This window comes from Eubalaena glacialis, chromosome 3, assembly GCF_028564815.1.
Source record: "Eubalaena glacialis isolate mEubGla1 chromosome 3, mEubGla1.1.hap2.+ XY, whole genome shotgun sequence".
In the NCBI taxonomy this organism is placed as follows: Eukaryota; Metazoa; Chordata; class Mammalia; order Artiodactyla; family Balaenidae; genus Eubalaena; species Eubalaena glacialis.
Window position 1 is genome coordinate 59,892,201 of NC_083718.1, and position 23,932 is coordinate 59,916,132.

Below are 23,932 nucleotides of genomic sequence, written 5' to 3' on the forward strand. Positions count from 1 at the left end.
ATTCCACTAATGTTAGAGCTGCACTGTCAGATATAGTAGCCCCTAGCCATATGAGATTAGTTAAATTAGAATTAATTAAATAAAATTAAAAATTCAGTTCCTCAGCCACTTTTCTAGTGCTCACTGGCTATGTATGTCTAATGGTGACTGTATTGGACAATGCAGATACAGAACATTTCCATCATCACAGAAAGTTCTGTTGCACAGTGCTGGTTTAGAGATACTATAGAGTTTTATTTTTAAATAAACAAGTGGAAAGTAAATTCTTTGTTTCTGTCTCTAGAATACCATCCTCAATGCATGCCGTATAAAAAATGAATGGCTGGAAACCCATTTAGAAGCTTCCATTAATGAGCTTTTTGAACAGAAACAGCAATTGGAAGATATTGTGACTCCTATCTTCACAAAAATGGCTACACCACGTAAGTTTTGGATAAAAATGGTTTGAATGTCAGAAAAGGTGAAAATTAGGTTCAATGTTGTTATTTCTGAGATAATCTGATTTCAACACTCTTCATTAAGTAGCCATTAACCTTGTTACAGGCACTAATCTGTAACGCAGTTTCATTGAGTTACAATATTAATAATAACTAAAAATAATGACAGAGTTATTTCTACAGAGAATGTCTAGTACTAATCTTATTACCAACATTAATCATTTAATTTTATGTAATTTACTATGGTTTTGACCAGTGATTTTCAACCAGGAAGACATGTCCTTCAAGGAGATAGAGCGGCAGAATTTGAAAAAAACGTTTTCAGTAATGTAACTCTATAGTTTGAAAAACCTATTGTGGGAATACTGTCCTGTCAGTGGAGAAGGTGCACCGTCAGAATCTTGGTGGCAGGTGTACCTAAGATTTTAAAAATATCAGCTTTATTGAGATAGAATTCTCATACCATAAAATTCACCATTTAAAAAATGAAAAATTCAGTGGTTTTCAGTATATTTTCAGAGTTATATAATCATCACCACTGTCTAATTTTAGAACATTTTACCAGCCCGAAGAGACACACCATATCTATTAGTACTCACTGCCCATTCCTCCCTTCCACAAGTCCCTGGCAACTACTAATCTACTTTTTATCTCTATGGATTGCCTGTTCTGAACATTTCAGAGATAGATCATATAGTCTGTTGCCTTTTGTGTCTGGCTTCTTTAGCTTTGCATAATGTTTTTAAGGTTCATCTATGTTGTAATATGTGTCAGTATTCCTTTTTATCGCTGAACAATAGTCCATTGTATGGATTCAAATTTATCCATTCATTGATTGATGGGCACTTGAGTTTCTACTCATTTGACTATTATAAATAATGGTGCTATGAATTTTTGTGTACAAATTTTTGTGTGGCCACATGCTTTCATTTCTCTTGGGTATATATTTAGGAGTAGAATTGCTGGGGTCATATGGTACCTCTATTTCTGACCTTTTGAGGAATTGCCAAACTGTTTCCAAATTTCCATTCCCATAAGCAATATATATGAGGATTCCAATTTCTCCACATTGTTATCAACATTTATTATTATCTTAAAAAAATTTTTTTTAGCTGTTCTAGTGGGTATGAAGTATCTTAATGTAGTTCTGATTTGCATTTCCTTAATTACTGGTGATGTTAAACATTTTTTCAAGTGCTTACTGGCCATTTGTATATTTTCTTTGGAGAAATGTCTCTGAATCTTTTGCCCATTTTTAAGTTGAGTTGTCTTCTTATTTTTTTAATTGAAGTATAGGTGATTTATAATATTATATTAGTTTCAGGTGTACAACATAGTAATTCAATATTTTAATAGAATTTAAAGTTACTACAAAATAATGGCTACACTTACCTGTGCTGTTCAATATATCCTTGTTGCTTATTTATTTTATGTGTAGTGGTGGTTTATATCTCTTAATCCCCTACCCCTATCTTGCCCCTCCCATCTTCTTTCTCCCACTGGTAACCACTAGTTTGTTCTCTGTATCTGTGAGTCTGTTTGTTTTGTTATATTCATTTGTTTTATAAAAAATTTTTTAGACTCCACATGTAAGTGATAACATAGAGTATTTGACTTTCTCTGACTTATTTCACGAAGCATAATACCCTCTAGGTCCATCCATGTTGTTGCAAATGGCAGAATTTCATTCTTTTTTATGGCTGAGTAAACATACATATATAAACACACACACACATATACACACACACACACACACACACATGACACATCTTCTTTATCCATTCATCTCTTTGTTTTGTTTTATTTTTTTTGGTTTTTTTTTTTGGCCATGCCAGTCAGCTTGTGGGATCTTAGTTCCCCAATCAGGGATTGAACCCGGGCCCCGGCAGTGAAAGCACCAAGTCCTAACCACTGGACCGCCAGGGAGTTCCATATCCATTTATCTCTTGAGGGACACTTAGGTTGCTTTTATATCTTGGCTATTGTAAATTGATGCTGCTATGAAAATTGGGATGCATGTTTCTTTTTGAATTAGTGTTTTCATTTTCTTCAGATATACACTCAGGAGTGGAATTGTTGGATCATATGGTAGTTCTATTTTTAGTTTTTTGAGGAATCTCCATACTGTTTCCACAGTGGCTGCACCAATTTACATTCCCACCAACAGTGCAAGAGGGTTCCCTTTTCTCTATATCCTCGCCAACATTTGTTATTTGTGGACTTTTTGAAGATGGCCATTTTGACAGGTGTGGGGGGATAACTCATTGTGGTTTTGATTTGCATTTCTCTGATGATTAGTGATGTTGAGTGTCTATTTGTATGCCTGTTGGCCATCTGTATGTCTTCTTTGGAAAAATATCTGAATTTTGAAAAATTCAGGTCTTCTGCCCATTTTTTAATCAGACTTTTTGGTTTTTTGATATTGAGTTGTATGAGCTGTTTGTATATTTTGCATAAAAACCCCTTGTTGATTGCATCATTTGCAGATATTCTGTAGGTTGTCTTTCTGTTTTGACCACGGTTTCCTTTGCTGTGCAAAAGCTTTTAAGTTTAATTAGGTCCCCATTGTTTATCTTTGCTTTTGTTTCTTTTGCCTTTGGAGACAGATCCAAAAAATTATTGCTATGATTTATGCCAAACAGTGTTCTGCCTATGCTGTGTTCTAGGAGTTTTATCATTTCAGGTCTTACATTTAGATCTTTAATCCATTTTGAGTTTATTTTTATATATGGTGTGAGAAAATGTTCTAATTTCATTCTTTTACATGTAGCTGTCCAGTCTTCCCAGCACCACTTATTGAAGAGACCATCTTTTCTCCATTGTATAGTCTTGCCTCCTTTGTCATAGATTAATTGACCATAAGTGTGTGGGTTTATTTCTGGGCTCTTTGTTCTGTTCCATTGATCTAATTATCTGTTTTTGTGCCAGCACCATGCTGTTTTGATTACTGTAGTTTTGTAGTATACTCTGAAGTCAGGGCATGTGATACCTCCAGCTTTGTTCTTTTTTCTCAAGATTGCATTGGCAAATTGGGGTCTTTTGTGGTTACATATAAATTTTAGTATGATTTGTTCTAGTTCTGTGGAAAATGCCATTGGTATTTTGAGAGAGATTGCATTAAGTCTGTAGATTGCTTTGTGTAGTGTGGACATTTTAACAATATTAATTCTTCTAATCCAGGAACATGGGATGTCTTTCCATTTCCACTTATTATCTTCAAATTCTTTCATTCATGTTTTATGGTTTTCAGAGTATAGGTTTTTCACCTCTGAGGTTACAGTTATTCCTAGGTTTTTTTAATGCGATTTTGAATAGGATTTTAAACAGGCTTGTTTTCTTGCTTTCTCTTTCTGATAGTTCATTATTAATGTATGGAAAAGCAACAGATTTTTGTATATTAATCTTGTATCCTGCAACTTTAGTGAATTCATTTATTAGTTCTAATAGTTTTTTGGTGGAGAATTTAGGGTTTTCTATATAGAGTATCATGTCATATGCAAATAGTGACAGTTTTACTTCTTCCTTTCCAGTTTAGATGCCGTTTGTTTCTTTTTCTTCTCTGACTGCTGTGGCTAGGACTTCCAAAACTGTGTTGAATAAAAGTGGCGTGAGTGGTCATCCTTGTCTTGTTCCTGATCTTAGAGGAAATGCTTTAAGCTTTTCACTGTTGAGTATGATGTTAGCTGTGGGTTTGTTGTAAATGACCTTTATTATGTTGAGATATGTTCCTCATTACCAACTTTGACAAGAGTTTTTATCATGAATGCATGTTGAATTTTATCAGATGCTTTTTCTGTGTCTTTTGAGATGACCATGTGATTTTTATTCATGTTTTATGAATGTGGTAGATCACATTGATTGATTTGCAGATATTGAACCATCCTTGCATCTCTGGGATAAGTCCCACTTGACCATGGTATATGATCCTTTTAATGTATTTTTGAATTCGGTTTGCTAAAATTTTGTTGAGAATTTTTGCATCTATAGTCATCAGAGTTATTGGCCTGTAATTTTCTCTTTTTGTAGTGTCTTTGACTCATTTTTTTTTGCTTTTTAAAAAATTTTTAATAGATATTTATTGGAGTATAATTGCTTCACAATACTGTGTTAGTTTCTTTTGTACACCAAAGTGAATGAGCCATATGCATACATATGTCCCCATATCCCCACCCTCTTGAGCCTCCCTCCCATCCTCCCTATCCCACCCTTCTAGGTTATCGCAAAGCACCGAGCCGATCTCCCTGTGCTATGCTGCTGCTTCCCACTAGCTAACTGTTTTACATTTGGTAATGTATATATGTCGATGCTACTCTCACTTCGCCCCAGCTTCCCCCTCCCACCCCATGTCCTCAAGTCTGTTCTCTACGTCTACCTCTTTATTTCTGCCCTGCAACTAGGTTCATCAGTATCATTTTTTTTTTTTTTTAGGTTCCATATATATGTGTTAGCATGCGGTACTTGTTTTTCTCTTTCTTACTTCACTCTATATGACAGACTCTAGGTCCATCCACCTCACTACAAATAACTCAATTTCATTTCTTTTTATGGCTGAGTAATATTTCATTGTATATATGTGCCACCTCTTCTTTATCCATTCATCTTTTGATGGACATTTAGGTTGGTTCCATGTCCTGGCTCTTGTAAATAGTGCTGCAGTGAACACTGTGGTACTTGTCTCTTTTTGAAGTATGGTTTTCTCAGGGTATATGCCCAGTAGTGGGATTGCTGGGTCATATGGTAGTTCTATTTTTAGTTTTTTAAGGACCTCCATACTGTTTTCCATAGTGGTTGTATCAATTTACATTCCTACCAACAGTGCAAGAGGGTTCTGTTTCACCACACCCTTTCCAGCATTTATTGTTTCTACATTTTTTGATAGTGGCCATTCTGACCGGTGTGAGGTGATACCTCATTATAGTTTTGATTTGCATTTCTCTAATGATTAGTGATGTTGAGCATCTTTTCATGTGCCTCTTGGCCATCTGTATGTCTTCCTTGGTGAAATGTCTATTTAGGTCTTCTGCCCATTTTTTAATTGGATTGTTTGCTTTTTTGATATTGAGCTCCATGAGCTGTTTGTATGTTTTTGAGATTAATCCTTTGTCTGATTTGCAGTATTTTCTCCCATTCTGAGGGTTGTCTTTTTGTCTTGTTTATGGTTTCCTTTACTGTGCAAAAGCTTTGAAGTTTAATTAAATACCATTTGTTTATTTTTGTTTTTATTTCTGTTGCTCTAGGAGGTGGGTCAAAAAAGATCTTGCTGTGGTTTACGTCAAAGAGTGTTTTTCTTATGTTTTCGTCTAAGAGTTTTATAGTGTCTGGTCTTACATTCAGGTCTTTAATCCATTTGAAGTTTATTTTTGTGTATGGTGTTAGAGAGTGTTCTAATTTCATTCTTTTACATGTAGCTGTCCAGTTTTCCCAGCACCACTTATTGAAGAGGCTGTCTTTTCTCCATTGTATGTTCTTGCTTCCTTTGTCGTAAATTAGGTGCCCCATATGTACGTGGGTTTATCTCTGGGCATTCTATCCTGTACCATTGAGCTATACTGTTTTTGTGCCAGTACCATACTGTCTTGATTACTGTAGCTTTGTGGTATAGTTTGAAGTGGGTGAGCCTGATTCCTCCAACTGCATTTTTCTTTCTCAAGATTGCTTTGGCTATTTGGGGTCTTTTGTGTTTCCATATGAGTTGTAAAATTTTTTGTTCTAATTCTGTGAAGAATGCCATTGGTAGTTTGATAGGGATTGCATTGATACCGTAGATTGCTTTGGGTAGTATAGTCATTTTCACAATATTGATTCTTCCAATCCAAGAACATGGTATATTTTTCCATCTGTTTATGTCATCTTTGATTTCTTTCATCAGTGTTTTATAGTTTTCTGAGTACAGGTCTTTTGCCTCCTAGGGCAGGTTTATTCCTAGGTATTTTATTCTTTTTGTTGCGATGGTAAGTGGGATTGTTTCCTTAATTTCTCTTTCTGATTTTATGTTGTTGGTGTATAGGAATGCCAGAGACTTCTGTGCATTAATTTTGTATCCTGCAACCTTACCAAATTCATTTATTAGTTCTAGTAGTTTTCTGGTGACATCTTTAGGATTTTCTAGGTATAGTATCATGTCATCTGCAAACAGTGACAGTTTTACTCCTTCTTTTCCAATTTGGATTCCTTTTATTTCTTTGTCTTCTCTGATTGCCATGGCTAGGACTTCCAAAACTATGTTGAATAATAGTGGCAAGAGTGGACATCCTTGTCTTGTTCCTGATCTTAGTGGAAATGGTTTCAGTTTTTCACCATTGAGGATGATGCTTGCTGTGGGTTTGTCGTATATGGCCTTTATTATGTTGAGGTAGTTTCCCTCTATGCCCATTTTCTGGAGAGTTTTTATCATAAATGGGTGTTGAATTTTGTCAAAAGCTTTTTCTGCATCTATTGAGGTGATCATATGGTTTTTATTCCTTAATTTGTTAATATGGTGTATTGCATTGATTGATTTGCGTATATTGAAGAATCCTTGCATCCCTGGGATAAATCTCACTTGATCATGGTGTATGATCCTTTTAATGTGTTGTTGGATTCTGTTTGCTAGTATTTTGTTCTGGATTTTTGCATCTATGTTCATCAGTGATATTGGTCTACAATTTTCTTTTTTTGTGATATCTTTTCTGGTTTAGGTATCAGGGTGATGGTGGCTTTGTAGAATGAATTTGGGAGTGTTTCTCCCTCTGCAATTTTTTGGAAGAGTTTGAGAAGGATGGGTGTTAGTGCTTCTCTAAATGTTTGATAGAATTCACCTGTGAAGCCATCTGGTCCTGGAGTTTTGTTGGTCGGAAGATTTTTAATTATAGTTTCAATTTCATTACTTGTGAGAGGTCTGTTTATATTTTCTAATTCTTCCTGGTTCAGTCTTGGAAAATTGTACCTTTCCAAGAATTTGTCCATTTCTTTGTGGTTGTCCATTTGATTGGCATATAATTGTTTGTAGTAGTCTCCTATAATCCTTTGTATTTCTGCAGTGTCATTTGTGATTTCTCCTTTTTCATATCTAATTTTATTGATTTGAGTCCTCTCCCTCTTCTTCTTGAGGAGTCTGGCTAATGGTTTATCAATATTGTTTATCTTCTCAAAGAACCAGCTTTTAGTTTTATTGATCTTTGCTATTGTTTTCTTTGTTTCTATTTCATTTATTTCTGCTCTGATCTTTATGATTTCTTTCCTTCTGACTTTGGGTTTTCTTTGTTCTTCTTTCTCTACTTGTTTTAAGCATAGGGTTAGATTGTTTATTTGAGATTTTTCTTGTTCCTTGAGGTAGACTTGTATTGCTATAAACTTCATTCTTAGAACTGCTTTTGCTGCATCCCACAGGTTTTGGATTGTCGTGTTTTCGTTGTAATTTGTCTGTAGGTATTTTTTGATTTCCTCTTTGATTTCTTCAGTGATCTCTTGGTTATTTAGTAACGTATTGTTTAGCCTCCATGTGTTTGTGTTTTTTATGTTTTTTTCCCCTGTAATTGATTTCTAATCTCATAGCGTTGTGGTCAGAAAAGATGCTTGATATGATTTCAATTTTCTTAAATTTACTGAGGCTTGATTTGTGACCCAAGATGTGATCTATCCTGGAGAATGTTCCGTGTGCACTTGAGAAGAAAGTGTAATCTGCTGTTTTTGGATGGAATGTCCTGTAAATATCAATTAAATCTATCTGGTCTGTTGTGTCATTTAAAGCTTGTGTTTCCTTATTAATTTTCTGTCTGGATGATCTGTCCATTGGTGTAAGTGAGGTGTTAAAGTCCCCCACTATTTTTGTGTTACTGTTGATTTCCTCTTTTATAGCCGTTAGCAGTTGCCTTATGTATTGAGGTGCTTGTGTGTTGGGTGCATAAATATTTATAATTGTTAACTCTTCTTCTTGGATTGATCCTTTGATCAGTATGTGGTGTCCCTCCTTATCTCTTGTAACGGTCTTTATTTTAAAGTCTATTTTGTCTGATACGAGTATTGCTACTCCAGCTTTCTTTTGATTTCCATTTGCATGGAATATCTTTTTCCATCCCTTCACTTTCAGTCTGTGTGTGTCCCTAGGTCTGAAGTGGGTCTCTTGTAGACAGCATGTACATGGGTCTTGTTTTTGTATCCATTCAGCCAGTCTGTGTCTTTTGGTTGGGACATTTAATCCATTTACATTCAAGGTTATTATCGATATGTATGTTCTGATTACCATTTTCTTAATTGTTTTGGGTTTGTTTTTGTGGGTCATTTTCTTCTCTTGTGTTTCCCACCTAGAGAAGTTTCTTTAGCATTTGTTGTAAAGCTGGTTTGGTGGTGCTGAATTCTCTTAGCTTTTGCTTGTCTGAAAAGCTTTTGATTTCTCTGTTGAATCTCAGTTAGATCCTTGCTGGGTAGAGTAATGTTGGTTATAAGTTTTTCTGTTTCATCACTTTAAGTATATCTTGCCACTCCCTTCTGGCCTGCAGAGTTTCTGCTGAAAAATCAGCTGATAACCTTATTTGGATTACTTTGTATGTTATTTTTTGTTTTTCCCTTGCTGCTTTTAATATTTTTTCTTTGAATTTAATTTTTGTTAGTTTGAGTAATATGTGTCTTGGTGTGTTTTTCTTAGGGTTTATCCTGTATGGGACTCTCTGCACTTCCTGGGCTTGGGTGGCTATTTCCTTTCCCATGTTTGGGAAGTTTTCACCTATAATGTTTTCAGATATTTTCTCAGACCCTTTCTTTTTCTCTTCTTTTTCTGGGACCCCTATAATTCAAATGTTGGTGCGTTTAGTGTTGTCCCAGAGATCTCTGAGATTGTCTTCAATTCTTTTCATTCTTTTTTCTTTATTCTGCTCCTTGGCAGTTATTTGCACCATTTTGTTTTCCAGCTCACTTATTAGTTCTTCTGCCTCAGTTATTCTGTTATTGATTCCGTCTAGTGTATTTTTCATTTCAGTTATTTGTTTGTTCTTTAGTTCGTCTAGATCTTTGTTAAACATTTTTTAATTTTCTCAATCAATGCCTCCATTCTATTTTTGAGATTCTGGATCATCTTTACTATCATTACAGTGAATTCTCTTTCAGGTAGATTGCCTATTTCCTCTTCATTTGTTTGGTTTTGTAGGTTTTTACCTTGTTCCTTCATCTGTGACATATTTTTTTGCTGTCTCATTTTTTTCTTTTTTCTAATGAGTGGGATTGTGTTCCTGTCTTGGTGATTGTTTGGCCTGAGGCTTTCAGCACTGGAATTTGTAGGCTGTTGGGTAGAGGTGGGTCTTGGTGCTGAGATGAGGACCTCCGTGAGACCTCACTCCAATGAATATTCCCTGGGGACTGAGGTTCTCTGTTAGTCCAGTGGTTCGGACTCAGAGCTCCCACTGCAGGAGCTTCGGCCTGACCCCTGGCTCCTGAACCAAGATACTGCAAGCTGCATGGGGTGGCAAAAAAAAAAGAGAACCATAACAAAGTAAAAAATAGAATTAAACTAGTAAACTAACAGATATATGAGAAAGAATATAAAAATAAAAATGTAGATAAATAAACAACCAGAATTTACAACTATACCACAATAGTGAAAAAGAGGAGGGAAAAGAAAAAAAAAGAAAAAAGAAAAAAAGTGGGGGGAGGCCTTAGCTGTGGAGGGCGGGGCCTAAGCAAGGGCAAGGTTTGGGTGGTGGGCGTGGCCTATGCTCAGGACCCACAGGGCTGGAAAAGGCCCTGGGAGCTGTGGGGGGTGGGGCTTAGCCTCAAGGCAAAAGAAGGGGCTCAGGCTTGCCCACCACCCCTGGTCTCAGAGGGTGGGGGACCTCACCTGGGAGCCCAGGAGGCTTCCTGGGCTCGAATGGGTGGGGCAAATGCCCTCTGCTCCTCTCCTGCTCCTCTCAGAGGACCCCTCCTGCCTGCCTCTCCTGATCTCCCTGGCGTCCCCCCCTTTGCCCCCAGTACCAATGCGGCCGTGGGGAAGGGGAGCCCTGGAGGGTAGCAGACCACCCTGGGAGCTCAGCAGGCTCCCTGGGCCCGAGTGGGTGGGGCAGTTGCCCTCCGCTGCTTTCCCACTCCTCCTGGAAGGCTCTTCCCGCCTGCCTCTCCTGATCTCCCGGCCTCAGGGGTGCTGATCCTGTCTGGCCTCCACTTCTCCTCCCCCCTCAGCCCCACCATTTCACTTGGGGGTTCCTCCCGTCTCCTTGGGCATCAGGGTTTCCCACCAGCGGCTGGCAGGTGCCCTAGTTGTGGGGAGACGCTAACTTGGAGTCTTCCCACACCTCCATCCTGACTCATTTTGGTATTAGGGTAATGGTGGCCTCATAGAATGCATTTGGGAGTGTTCTCCCATCTTAAAAATTTTTCAGAGTAGTTTGAGAAGGTTAGGTATTAAGTCTTCTTTGTATGTTTGGTACAGTTCTTCTGTGAAGCCATTCAGTCATGTCTTTTGCTTTCTGGAAGTTTTTAAAATTGCAATTTCAATTTCACAGGTAGTGATTGGTCTGTTCAGATTGTCTATTTCTTCTTGATTTAGTCTTTGAAAGTTGTATTTTTCTAGCAATTTGACCATTTCTTCTAGGTTGTTCAATTTGTTGGCATGTAACTGTTCATAATATTCTCTTATGATTTTTTTGTATCTCTGTGATAGCAGTTGTTATTTCTCCTCTTTCATTTCTTATTTTGTTTATTTGGGTCTTTTCTCTTTTTTTTCTTGATGAGCCTGGCTAAAGGTTTATCAATTTTATTTACCTTTTCAAAAAAACAGTTCTTGGTTTCATTGATCTTTTCTATTGTTTTTTGGTCCCTATTATATTTGTTTTTGCTCTGATATTTATTTTTTTCTTTCCATCTGCTAACTCTGGGCTTTGCTTGTTTTTCTTTTTCTAATTCCTTTTTTAAAAATGACAGTACTTTAAATTTATTATTTATTTTATTTATTTATTTTGGCTGTGCTGGGTCTTAGTTGCGGCATGCGGGATCTTCATTGTGGTATGTGGGATCTTTAGTTCCGGCATGCGGACATCTTATTTGCGGCCTGCAGACTTCTTAGTTGTGGCATGTGAACTCTTAGTTGTGGCATGCAGGCTTCTTAGTAGCAGCATGTGGGCTTCTTAGTTGCAGCACATGGGCTTCTTAGTTGCAGTAGGTGAACTCTTAGTTGTGGCATGCATGTGGGACCTAGTTCCCCGACAGGGATCAAACCCCGGCCCCCTGCATTGGGAGCATGGATTCTTACCCACTGGACCACCAGGGAAGTTCCTCTAATTCCCTTACATGGAAGGTTAGGTTGTTTATTTGAGATATTTTTGTTTCTTGAGGTATACCTATATTGCTGTAAACTTTCCTCTTAGAACTGCCTTTTCTACATCCTCTATAGATTTTGGAAAGTTGTGTTTACATTTTCGTTTGTCTTGAGGTATTTTCTGTTTTTCTCTTTGATTTATTTTTTGACTCATTGGTTTTTTAGTAGCATGTTGTTTAGTCTCCACATGTATGTATTTTTCTTCTTATTGTTGAATTGTAAAGGTTTTTATGTATCTGGGGTACAAGTCTTTTATCAGGTATATGACTTGCAAATATTTTCTCCCATTATGTGGATTATCTTTTCATTTTCTTAATTGTGTTCTTTGAAGCACAAAAGGCTTTAAGTTTGATGAAGTCTAATTTATCTATTTTTCCTTTTGTTGACTGTGCTTTGTGTCATATCTAAGAAACATTGCCTTATCTAAGGTCACCAATATTTACTTTTATGTTTTTTTGTAAGAGTTTTGTAGTTTTTTTAGCCCTTATGTCTAAACATGTCTGTGATCCATTTTAAGTTAATTTTTGTATGTGGTGTGAGGTAGGGGGTCCAGCTTCATTCTTTTGTATGTGGATACCCAGTACTTAAGATTTTTATGTTTATCAAAAGGGACCATGGTTTTTTAAAGGTTAAGGCACTGAATCTGTTCTAGGTAGTATGACAAACTGTCCCTTGCCAACTGTACCTAACGTCAAATGAGCATACACATAGCACTCTCCTAGGTCCCCTGAAGGGAAATAGATGCCTTTGCACCATCCTTGTCTTTAAGGAGTCCACCAACCACTTTGTGAGTAAACATGCCTACTTGAAAAGATAAACTAAGAGCTGTGTATGTTCAGGGAAGCCTAAGCATAAAGAGAAGGCATCATGAAGAAAGAGGAATTGCCTGAAAGGATAGGTAACCAGGGTGGAATATGTAGGGAATTCTGGAATGAAAGCACAACATAATGATGAAAAGTTGAAATATGGGCCTAGGGAAGTGGTCAGTATCCATCTGGCTGATTGTAGTTGAGTACGCATTAAGGAAGAGTAGAAAATAAGGTTGGAAGGTTAGCTTGTGATCATTTCATTAAAAGTACTGAATTAGGGACTTCCTTGGTGGTGCAGTGGTTAAGAATCCGTCTGCCAATGCAGGGGACACAGGTTCGATCCCTGGTCCGGGAAGATCCCACATGCCATGGAGCAGCTAAGCCCGTGTGCCACAACTACTGAGCCTGCACTCTAGAGCCCGCGAGCCACAGCTACTGAGCCCACGCGATGCAACTACTGAAGCCTGCGTACCTAGAGCCCGTGCTCTGCAACAAGAGATGCCTCCGCAATGAGAAGCCCACGCACTGCTATGAAGAGTAGCCCCCACTCGTTGCAACTAGAGAAAGCCCGTGCATAGCAACAAAGACCTAACACAGCCAAAAATAAAATAAATAAATTTTTTAAAAGTACTGAATTATAAGCTTCAAAGTTTGGACTTTACTTTCAGTGCAGTGGGTTGCCATTAAAGGCTTTGTTTGGGGTAGGAGAGACGAGGGATTAAGTAGTGGAGAATAATCTGGCTGTCCTTGCAAAATGGATTGGAGGGAGAAGAGACCAGAGGGAGTGAGACCAGTATAGTCCAGGAATGAGATGGTTAAGACGAGTTGTTGGTTATACAGTTCAATTACCACCTTTCCCCCCCAAGCCACCACTTTGTTAGTCTGGCCCAACAACCCTCCCTCCTTCCCTTCTCACCTCTGAGGAAGAATTGCAGAGGCTCCAATCAAGATGGTGGAATAGAACGATGTGGAGCTCACCTTTTCCCATAAATACATAATGAATACATCTACATGTGGAACAGTTATCACAGAAGACCTATTGAATTCTGGCAGAAAATCTCAGAGACGCAGAAGTGCGAGGAAGATCTCCATGTAACCGGGTAGGATGGAAGAAAAAAAAAAAAAAGGAAGCAAGCAGGATAGGACCTGTGCCCCTGGGAGAGAGCTATGAAAGAGGAAAGGTTCTCGTACCCTGGGAAGCCCCCGCACTGGTGGGGAGGTCACCTGGGACAGAAAGGGGGCTTCAGAGGCTTGGAGGGGAGCGTAGAAGCTGGTTTGCAGCAGGCAGAACAGAGAGAGACCGGCAGCAGGCAGAACAGAGAGAGACTGGCACAGAGGATCCGTGCTACCTTGCTGCAGTCCCCAGTCCGAGACGTGGACCTGCTAGTAATACATGCGAGGGCTGGTTGCTAAAACTCGGGCTTCAGAGGACAGACCTGGGGAGAGGACTGGGGTTAGCCCTGCGGAGACAGCCTGAAGGGCCTGGAGTGTGGTAAGGGCTGCAACCAGGAGTGTATGTGGAAGAAGCCTGGCCCACCATAGAAGTGAAGTGCCATTGTTAAGAGGCACTCGAAGAGAAGGGCAGGACCCGCCATTGCAGCCTCACTTTTGGCATGCTTACGGCCAGTGTGTGCCGCCATTGAAACCCCATTGTTAATGCATGAGTGAAGTGGGGGGTGGGGCTTGCCATAGCAACCTCTTTCTCATTGCCATCTCTCCGAGCTCTGGGAGCATGCAAGCACCAGCAGGTTGCCCACATGTGGAGGCGGGGCTGAAAGCAGAGCCTTCTCCCCATGGCATGTGATCCACAGCACCGCCGCTTGCTTTGTAAACTCAGTGCCTGTGGGACATCCGAGTGGAAAACGGGTGCTCCTGTGGCTGGGACAGGTCTGGCCTTAGCAGCTGTGGGCTTTGTGGGTGCATGCACGTGGAGGTGGGGCCGGAGTCTGGGCTGCTTCCCTAGCTCCCATGGCAGGTCCAGGTGCGCAACTGCTGTGGTTCTGGTACCTGACTTCAGTGGATTGACGCCTATGGATCTGTGCTGGTGGCTTTGTGATCACAGCGCCTGAGGGGCACCAGGTCTGATAGCCTGCATTCCCACAGTGGAGGCAGGGCCGAGGGTAGTGTGCACAACATTGTACTTTGTGTGCTCACGCAATGGGTGACAGGTGACATCACAGAGTGCACTCCCCGATGGACAGCTCCGGTGGAGGAATACTCAGTGGCTTCTCTTCCAGTGGGAGCACTCCAATCCTGCCTATGTCACACTGCAGCTTAGAAATGGATCTGGGGGCTTCTATGCCAACAACTAGGGAGCAGACCCTGCCCCCAGCAGGGCTGTAACAACCACAGAGCAAAGAGGAGGCCCCGTTCAACATCCAGCACCTGCTCTGTTCACCACAACATCAGTCATACCCCCATCAATGGGATAACAGCCAGCAGACACTGAGGAAAGATGAAGCAGCCATCCATACTAAAAAACAGCCCTTGCACCAAAAATATTAAACCCACACAAGCTACACAGGGACACTTCTACATAAAAATAGCCCTCCAAGACCACAGTAGATAATTGTTTCTACTAAACTCATAGAGTAAGAGAAATATAAGTAAAATAAAGAATGAGAGGGAACCACTCCCAATTAAAAGACTGAGAGAATTCCCCTGAAAGAACAAATAATGAAACAGACCCCTTCAGTCTAATAGACACCGAGTTTAAAAAGGAGATACTGAAAATACTGAAGGAATTAAGAAGGGCTATTGATAGAAATGCAGATTACTGTAAAAAGGACCAGGAACTATAAAGAGGAACCAAGGCAAATTAAAAGACTTATTTGCTGAGACGAAAGCTGAGTTTAAGGCAATAAGTAGCAGATTGAATAATGTAGAAGAACGAATAAGTGATCTGCAAGTTAGATTTCCATCTGCAATGGAAATCACCCAATCAGAACAGCAGACAGAAAGCCAAATGAAAAAAAAATGAAAGAAGTATAAGAGACCTATGGGATAATATAAAGCACGCCAGTCTACACATAATAAGGATCCCAGAAGGAGAAGAAAGAGAAAAGGGAATCAAAAATGTATTTGAAGAAATTATGGCTGAAAACTCCCCAAACCTAAAGAAGGAAACATATCCAGGTACAGGAGGCACAGAGGGTCCCAAACATGAGGAACCCAAACAGACCTACACCAAGATATACTATAATTAAAATGGCAAAAGTGAAAGATAAAGAGAAGATTCTAAAGGCAGCAAGAGGAAAACAAGGAGTTAATTACAAGGGAACCCCCATAAGGCTGTCAGCTGATTTCTCTACAGAAATGTTGCAAGCCAGAAGGGAGTGGCAAGATATATTCAAAGTCCTGAAGGGAAAAATCTGCAGTATAGGATACTCTACCCGGCAAGATTATCATTTAAAATAGGAGAGATAAAGAATTTCTCAGACAAGCAAAAGCTAAAAGAATACAGCAATATTAAACCTGTTCTAAAGGAAATATTGAAAGGTCTTCTCTAAATAGAAAAGAAGCAAGAATCTATAGGAAAGAGAAAATTACAATTGGAAAGTAAATTACTTAAATAAATCAGTATAGATTTTTTTTTTTTTTGGCCAAGTTTCATGGTTTTATTAACACAAACACAATGTGCCCACGAGCAATCTATTCATTTTCTTTGCTGCATAGCCTGGTGTTGGGATTGGTGACTGTGATAGCCAGCTGGGCTGCTCTTTCCACAATGGCTTTGTGGTTCTTGGAGGAGATGTTGTGAGCAATCTCAGCACAGTAAGATTTGTTGCACAACAGTGGCACTTCAAGCTCCTTGACACTGTGGACCAGGAACTTCCAGATGCTGCTGGGCAGCATGTGCTTTGTTTTCTTGTTGCTCCCATAACCAATGTTGGGCATCAAGATCTGGCCCTTGAACCTCCTGTGCATCCTGTTGTCAATGCTTCTGGATTTCTGTCAGTTCTGCTTAATTTTGACATATTGATCTGACTGGTGCTGGATGACCTTCTTGGTCCTCTTTTTGACAACCTTGGGCTTTACGAGGAGTCTGAGGGCAGCCATGATGCTGAGTAGGAGACGGCTGCCACTTCCATAGGCTGTGCTGAAGAAGAGAGCAATACACAGATTTTAAAAAATAAAATAAAAAAGATTTTTCTGTGAAAGTGATGATAACCACAATGAACAGCAAAAGAATAAACAAGAAGATGTAAAATAGGACATCAAAATCATACAGTGTAGGGGAGGAGAGTAAGAAAATGTAGATTTTTTTTTTCAGAATGTGTTTGAGCCTATTTGACTACCAGTGTAAAGAAAGTAGATGTAGGAAGGGGTTAACATACTTCAAAAACAGGGCAACCACAAATCAAAAACATACAATGGATTCATAAAAACCAAAAAGAAGAGAACACAAGCATAATATAAAAGAAATCATTAAAGCACAAAAGGAAAAACAAAAAGAAAAAGAAAGGAACAAAGAAGAAACACAAAATCAACAGGAAAACAAGGTTTAAAGTGGCAATAAATACATATCTGTCAATAATTACCTTAAATGTCAATGGACTAAATGCTCCAATCAAAAGTCATCAAGTGGCAGATTGAATAAAAAAACAAGAGCCTACAATATGCTGCCTACAAGAGACCCACTTTAGGACAAAGGACACATATAGATTGAAAGTGAGGGTGTGGAAAAAGATATTTCACGCAAATGGAAATGACAAGAAAGCAGTTGTAGCAATACTCATGTCAGACAAAATAGACTTTAAAACAAAGGCCATAAAGAAAGATAAAGGAGGACACTATATAGTGATAAAAGGATCAATACTAGAAGATGATATTACACTCATCAACATATATGCACCCAAATACGTAAAACAAATACTAACAGACAAAAAGGGAGAAATTGATGGGAATACATCAATGGTAGGAGACTTTAACATACCACTCACAACAATGGACAGATCTTCCAGACAAAAAAATCAGTAAGGCAACAGGGATCCTAAATGATACAATATAACAGTTAGACCTAATTGATATTTTCTGGACATTACATCCAAAAAAACCCCCCAGAATACACATTCTTTTCAAGTGCACATGGAATATTCTGTAGAATTGACCACACTCTAGGGTACAAAACAAGCCTCAACAAATTTAAGAGTACAGAAATTATTCCAGGCATCTTTTCTGACCACAATTGCATGAAACTAGAAATCAACCACAGAAAAAGAAAAGAGAAAAAAAGTCAATTGTAATTTTTTTCTCTTTTCAGTCAAAAAGAAAAGAGAAAAAAAATCAATTACTAAAAAACCAGTGGGTCAACGATGAAATCAAAGAGAAAATTAAAAATATACCTTGAGACAAATGACAGTGAAATTCTATGGGATGCAGCAAAAACAGTTCTCAGAGGGAAGTTCACAGTGATACACACCTTCTTCAAGAAACAAGAAAAATCTCAAATAAACAAACCCACCACCTAAAAGAATTAGAAAAAGAAGAACAGACAAAACCTAAAGTCAGCAGAAGAAAGGAAATAATAAAGATCAGAAAGGGAATAAATAAAATAGAGATTAAAAAAACAATAGAAAAAATCAATAAAATCAAGAGCTGTTTCTTTGAAAGGGTAAACAAAATTGACAAACCTCTGGCTAGGCTCACCAAGAAGAAAAGAGAGAGGACCCAAATAAATAAAATAAGAAATGAAAGAGGAGAAAGCACAACTGATACTGCAGAAACACAAAAAAACCATAAGAGAATACTATAAACAATTATATGCCAACAAATTGGACAACTTAGAAGAAATGGACACACTTCTAGAAACACACAGCCTACCAAAACTGAATCAAGAAGATATAGATAATTTGAATAGACTGATCTCTAGAAGTGAAATAGAATCTGTTATAAAAAAAATTCCCTACAAACAAAAGTCCAGGACCAGATGGCTTCACAGGAGAATTCTACCAAACATACAAAGAAGAACTTATACCAATCCTTCTCAAACTCTTCCAAAAGATTGAAGAGGAGGGAACACTCCCACCATCACCCTGATACCAAAACCAGACAAAGACACAACCAAAAAAGAAAATTACAGGCCAATGTCTTTGATGAATATAGATGCAAAAATTCTCAACAAAATACTAGCAAAATGAATCCAACAACATATAAAAAAGATCATACACCATGACCAAGTTGGATTTATCCCAGTGTCACAAGGATGGTTCAACATATGCAAGTCAGTCAGTGTGATACACCACATCAATAACAGACAAAAACCACATGTTCCTCTCATTAGATGCAGGAAAAGCATTTGGTAAAATTCAACATCCATTCATGATAAAAACTCTTATGAAAGTGGGTATAGAGGGAATATTATGTCAACATAATAAAAGCTATTTATGACAAACCCACAGCCAATACAGTACTCAACAGTAAAAAGCTGAAAGCCTTCCCGCTAAAATCTGGAACAAGACAAGGATGCCCACTCTCACCACCTCTATTCAACATAGTATTGGAAGTCCTAGCCACAGCAATCAGACAAGAAAAAGAAATAAAATATATCCATATTGGTAAGGAAGAGATAAAATTGTCGTTCTATGCGGATGACATGATACTATATATTGAAAACCATAAAGACTCCACACAAAAACTATTAGAACTGATAATTGCATTCAGGAAGGTAATAGGATACAAGATTAACATACAGAAATCGGTTGCATTTCTTTACACGAACAAAGAAATATCAGAAAGGGAATGTAAAAAGAAAATCCCATTTAAAATTGCATCAAAAAATACTTAAGAGTAAACCTGACCAAGGAGATGAAAGACTTATATGCTGAGAACTATAAAACATGAATAAAGGAAATTGAAGATGATTCAAAGAAATGGAAAGATATCCCATGCTCTTGGATTGGAAGACTTAATATTGTTAAGATGACCATACTGCTCAAAGTGATCTACAGATTTAATGCGATCCCTATCAAATTGCCCATGACATTTTTCACAGAACTAGAACAAATAAGCCTAAAGTTTATATGGAACCATAAAAGACCCAGAATTGCCAAAGCAATCCTGAGGAAAAAGAACAAAGTAGGAGACATAACCCTCCCAGACTTCAGACAATACTGCAAAACTACAGTAATCAAAACAGCGTGGTATTGGCACAAAAACAGACATATGGATCAGTGGAACAGAATAGAGGGCCCCAAAATAAACCCACACACTTGTGGTCGATTAATCTTTGACAGAGGAGGCAAGAATACACAATGGGGAAAAGACAGTCTCTTCAGCAAGTGGTACTGGGAGTTGGACAGCCACATGTAAATCTATGAAGTTAGAACACACCCTCACACCATACACAAAAACAAACTCAAAATGGCTTAAAGACTTAAATATAAGACATGACACCATAAAACCCCTAGAAGAGAACATAGGAATAACATTCTCAGACATAAATCGTAGCAATGTTTTCTTAGGTCAGTCTCCCAAGGCAGTAGAAGTAAAAGCAAAAATAAACCAGTGGGACCTAATCAAACTTACAAGCTTTGAGAAAATATTTGCAAATGATGCCACCGACAAGGGCTTAATTTCCAAAATATACAAATGGCTCATACAACTCAATAACAAAAAAACAACCCAATCAAAATATGGGCAGAAGACCTAAATAGACATTTCTTCAAAGAAGACATACAGATGGCCAATAAACACATGAAAAGATGTTTATCATCATTAATTATTAGAGAAATGCAAATCAAAACTACAGTGAGGTGCAACCTCACACCAGTCAGAATGGCCATCATTAAAAAGTCTACAAGAAACAAATGCTGGAGAGGGTGTGGAGAAAAGGGAACCCTCCTGTGCTGTTGGTAGGAATGTAAATTGCTGCAGCCACTGTGGAAAACAGTATGTAGGTTCCTCAAAAAACTGAAAATAGAGTTGCCATGTGATCCTGCAATCCCACTCCTGGGCATATATCCAGAAACAATTGTAATTCGAAAAGATACATGCACCCTTATGTTCATAGCAGCACTATTAATAGCCAAGACATGGAAACAACCTAGATGTCCCTCGACAGATGAATGTATAAAGGTGTGGTACATATATACAACAGAATGCTACTCAGCCGTAAAAAAGAATGAAGTAATGCCATTTGAAGCAATATGGATGGACCTAGAGAAAGAGAAAGGCAAATGCGATGATATCACGTATATGTGGAATCTAAAATATGACACAAATGAACTTATCTACGAAACAGAAACAGACTCACAGACATAGAGAACAGGCTTGTGTTTGCCAAGGGGAGGGTGGTGGAGGGATGGATTGGGAGTTTGTAATTAGCAGATGCAAACTATTATATATAGAATGGATAAACAACAAGGTTCTACTGTATAGCAGAGGGAACTATAGTCAATATTCTATAATAAACCATAATGGAAAAGAATATGAAAAAGAATATATATGTGTATATATACATATATATGTATAACTGAATCACTTTCTGTACAGCAGAAATTAACACTACATTGTAAATATACTATACTTCAATTAAAAAAAACTGCCTCTTTACCCAAGTCCTCTCTGTCCCCTCCAAGCACCCCAGTATCTTGCATGTTCATATTATAGAAATGTTAGATCTTGATGGAACCTCTGAAACGACCCCCTTGTTTTACAATGAAGAAAGTGCAGACACATGAGGTTAAGCCATTTATTCACATGGCTGAATTAGGAACAGTAATACTGATTATCTAAGTGTGATCTCACAGCTTTAAATATTAAAAAAAAAAGGTGGGAATACTTGAATTGACATACAAACATCAAGGTTTCATTAATGACTGGTTCAGCCTTGGACATTATGATTTATTTCATGCCCATTGTTTTAAAAAACTGGCTTCATTTTTGTTTTCTATAGCAAGCTAATTAAATGTAATTTTAAAATCTGCTTCCTTTCAGGTCAAGTGAAAAGTGCCAAATCTGTATTCTAAGCCATGGTCAGAAAAGAAGTCTTATAAAAGGCCGCATCTTCTTCTATATCTATAAAGGCAAACCTATTCATGCCGACTGAAGTTAAATAGACGTGGGGTTTTATAAAAATGTTTAAGTATGAAGTTAAATCACCCTCGTTTTGTTTTATCCCATTCAGCATGCTTATGTCCAGACTCTCTGGTCTTGCCTCTGCCTCCGCAAGTCAGTTTCATGTGAGTTCCACGTGCTCCTTCCAGAGAGCACTTGGCTGTGAGTCACTCACAAAGACCATATGGAAGCTTTAAAAGCTACTTAGAGAATCTAACAATTTTCTGTGTAACTGAGGCAGGAAATTTCTGTTCAAGTGAGGAATTCTATTAAAAAAAAAAAAAAGACATATTGGCCATTTCCAGAAGAAAAATTTGTTCTCCCTCTCTCAAAAGGAAAGCTATGGGATGACATTTTGGAGCAAGGAAATATTAAGGATGGTTTGGATCAGTGTCCTCTGCTTATACAACTATTACTTTTTTATGTCCAAATTAAAATTCACCTTTAGGGCTTCCCTGGTGGCGCAGTGGTTGAGAGTCTGCCTGCCAATGCAGGGGACACGGGTTCGAGCCCTGGTCTGGGAAGATCCCACGTGCCGCGGAGCAACTAGGCCCGTGAGCCACAACTACTGAGCCTGCGCGTCTGGAGCCTGTGCTCCGCAACAGAGAGAGGCCGCGACAGTGAAGAGGCCCGCGCACCGCGATGAAGAGTGGCCCCCGCTCGCCGCAACTGGAGAAAGCCCTCGCACAGAAACGAAGACCCAACACACCCAAAAAAATAAATAAATAAATTTATAAAATTCACCTTTAAGGTGGGATATAGTCTCTTAGTAAATCTTCCTGTTTCTTTATCTTTAACACCCTTGTCTTTAAATTAATAAATACAAATCTGTTTAGTTTTATATTTAGATTTCCCCTACTTAGTAGGTTTAGCAATATAGTTATTATATCTGTACTACATGCCATTTTCCTTTTGTTTTATATTACCTACATTTTAGATATCATTGTTGGTTTCATATTAGTGATTTGGAATGTCCTTTTTTCTACTTTGTCTAAGAGTCCCTGAACCTTCTACTACTCTGTGACTTTCCGGAAAAGTTTTATAGAAAGAAAATTATTCTCTTCTTTGTCCCATCCTGAAAGCTAGTTTTTCGTTGTTGAGGGGAAGGAAAAGAAATGAGCAATTCAGTAATTCCTTGTCAGTTGGCATTTTCTCAACCATGATTTTGAGGTAACACTGTCTCACAAATTTAAAAGTTTTGAGATCTTTTTTTAATGTATGAGCAATTCAGTTTCAATTGCCTTAAGCAGAAGAAAAGGGCAATGACTCTCACTCCCCTCTCTGGTAGATCCAGTGGGTGTTTATGGAGTAGTGCAAAGAAGGCCTTTGTTTGCTCCATTCTCTTAATATTGTAGATTGTGAGAAGTCTATTATCTTTAAGCATCGCAATAATTTGGGAAAAGCTAGGTGCCGTTTTTGTCATTTCTACTCTAATTCTACATTTTCTGAGCCTTGATCTCGAGTATGACAATATTCAATTATATTGTCAATTATACCTCAATAAAGCTGAAAAAAAAGTCAATCCTGACCCTTGGCGAGGCAATCTGTAATTCTCCATTCCATGACCTCTATCCCCAATGTTAGGGAGAATTAATCCCTCCTTCTTTGGGGCACGCATAGCATTAATAGCTTCATACTGTATTCTATTTAATTGTTCACATGTGAACTACGAGCTTTTTGAGGGTAGGGGCTTTGTCTTGTTTTTCTTTATTCCTAAAGAACCTATAACATAGTAAGTTAGTAAATAATAGTTGAATGAATTCTCTTTCGGTGCCACGTTTTTCATAGAACTCAGTAGTCTTCATTCATTTATAAAGCTTGTTCACCTTTGTAGAAATGAATCCTGAATCCTTTTCTCCATATTTTGCTAGTGCCAGTGCCCCATTTCAACTCCTACTCCTCCAGAAGACAAGCCACACACACGTCTAGCATTATGACTGTATATCTAGTTTCTTCTCTAATTGTCTATTTTTAAACTTTCTTCTTGAATGCCACCTTACTTTTTAGGCATATGAACCTGGTGATTACCAAGGAATTCCTGGATCTCATTTCAAAGATTTCATTGATGTGACAGTCTGAATATACATTTATATCTATAGATCTATTACTTTAGTATGTTTTGAGAGATATGATGTCTTGTGACCTATTGTTGCATTGAATTATAAGTATATTCACAGGAGTGTGAAAGGTCCTTATACTTTGAGTTTTAGCTATTACTCGAGTTGCTGCATGAGTTTTTCCACACACCCACAGAGTAATTAATTACTATTTCAAGGTGCACACTAGTAAATTAAATCACATTATTTGAGAGGTAGTAAAGCAAAGGCTACATTAAGTGTTCTGATAAC

At 38.1% G+C, this 23,932-nt stretch overlaps 1 protein-coding gene and 1 pseudogene across 1 annotated transcript in view; one reads left to right on the forward strand and one right to left on the reverse strand.

Annotated features, from left to right (window-relative positions):
- ANKRD45 (ankyrin repeat domain 45) overlaps nucleotides 1-22,481 on the forward strand; it is a 55,495-nt gene extending 33,014 nt beyond the window's left edge. The window contains exons 5-6 of the mRNA XM_061185698.1: nucleotides 284-422; nucleotides 21,465-22,481. Of these exons, the coding sequence (XP_061041681.1) occupies nucleotides 284-422; nucleotides 21,465-21,496 (171 nt within the window). The 3' untranslated portion in view covers nucleotides 21,497-22,481. The remainder of the gene's footprint in view (nucleotides 1-283; nucleotides 423-21,464) is intronic.
- On the reverse strand, nucleotides 16,179-16,586 carry LOC133087961 (large ribosomal subunit protein eL32-like; annotated as a pseudogene).
- Nucleotides 22,482-23,932: the final 1,451 nt, after the last annotated feature.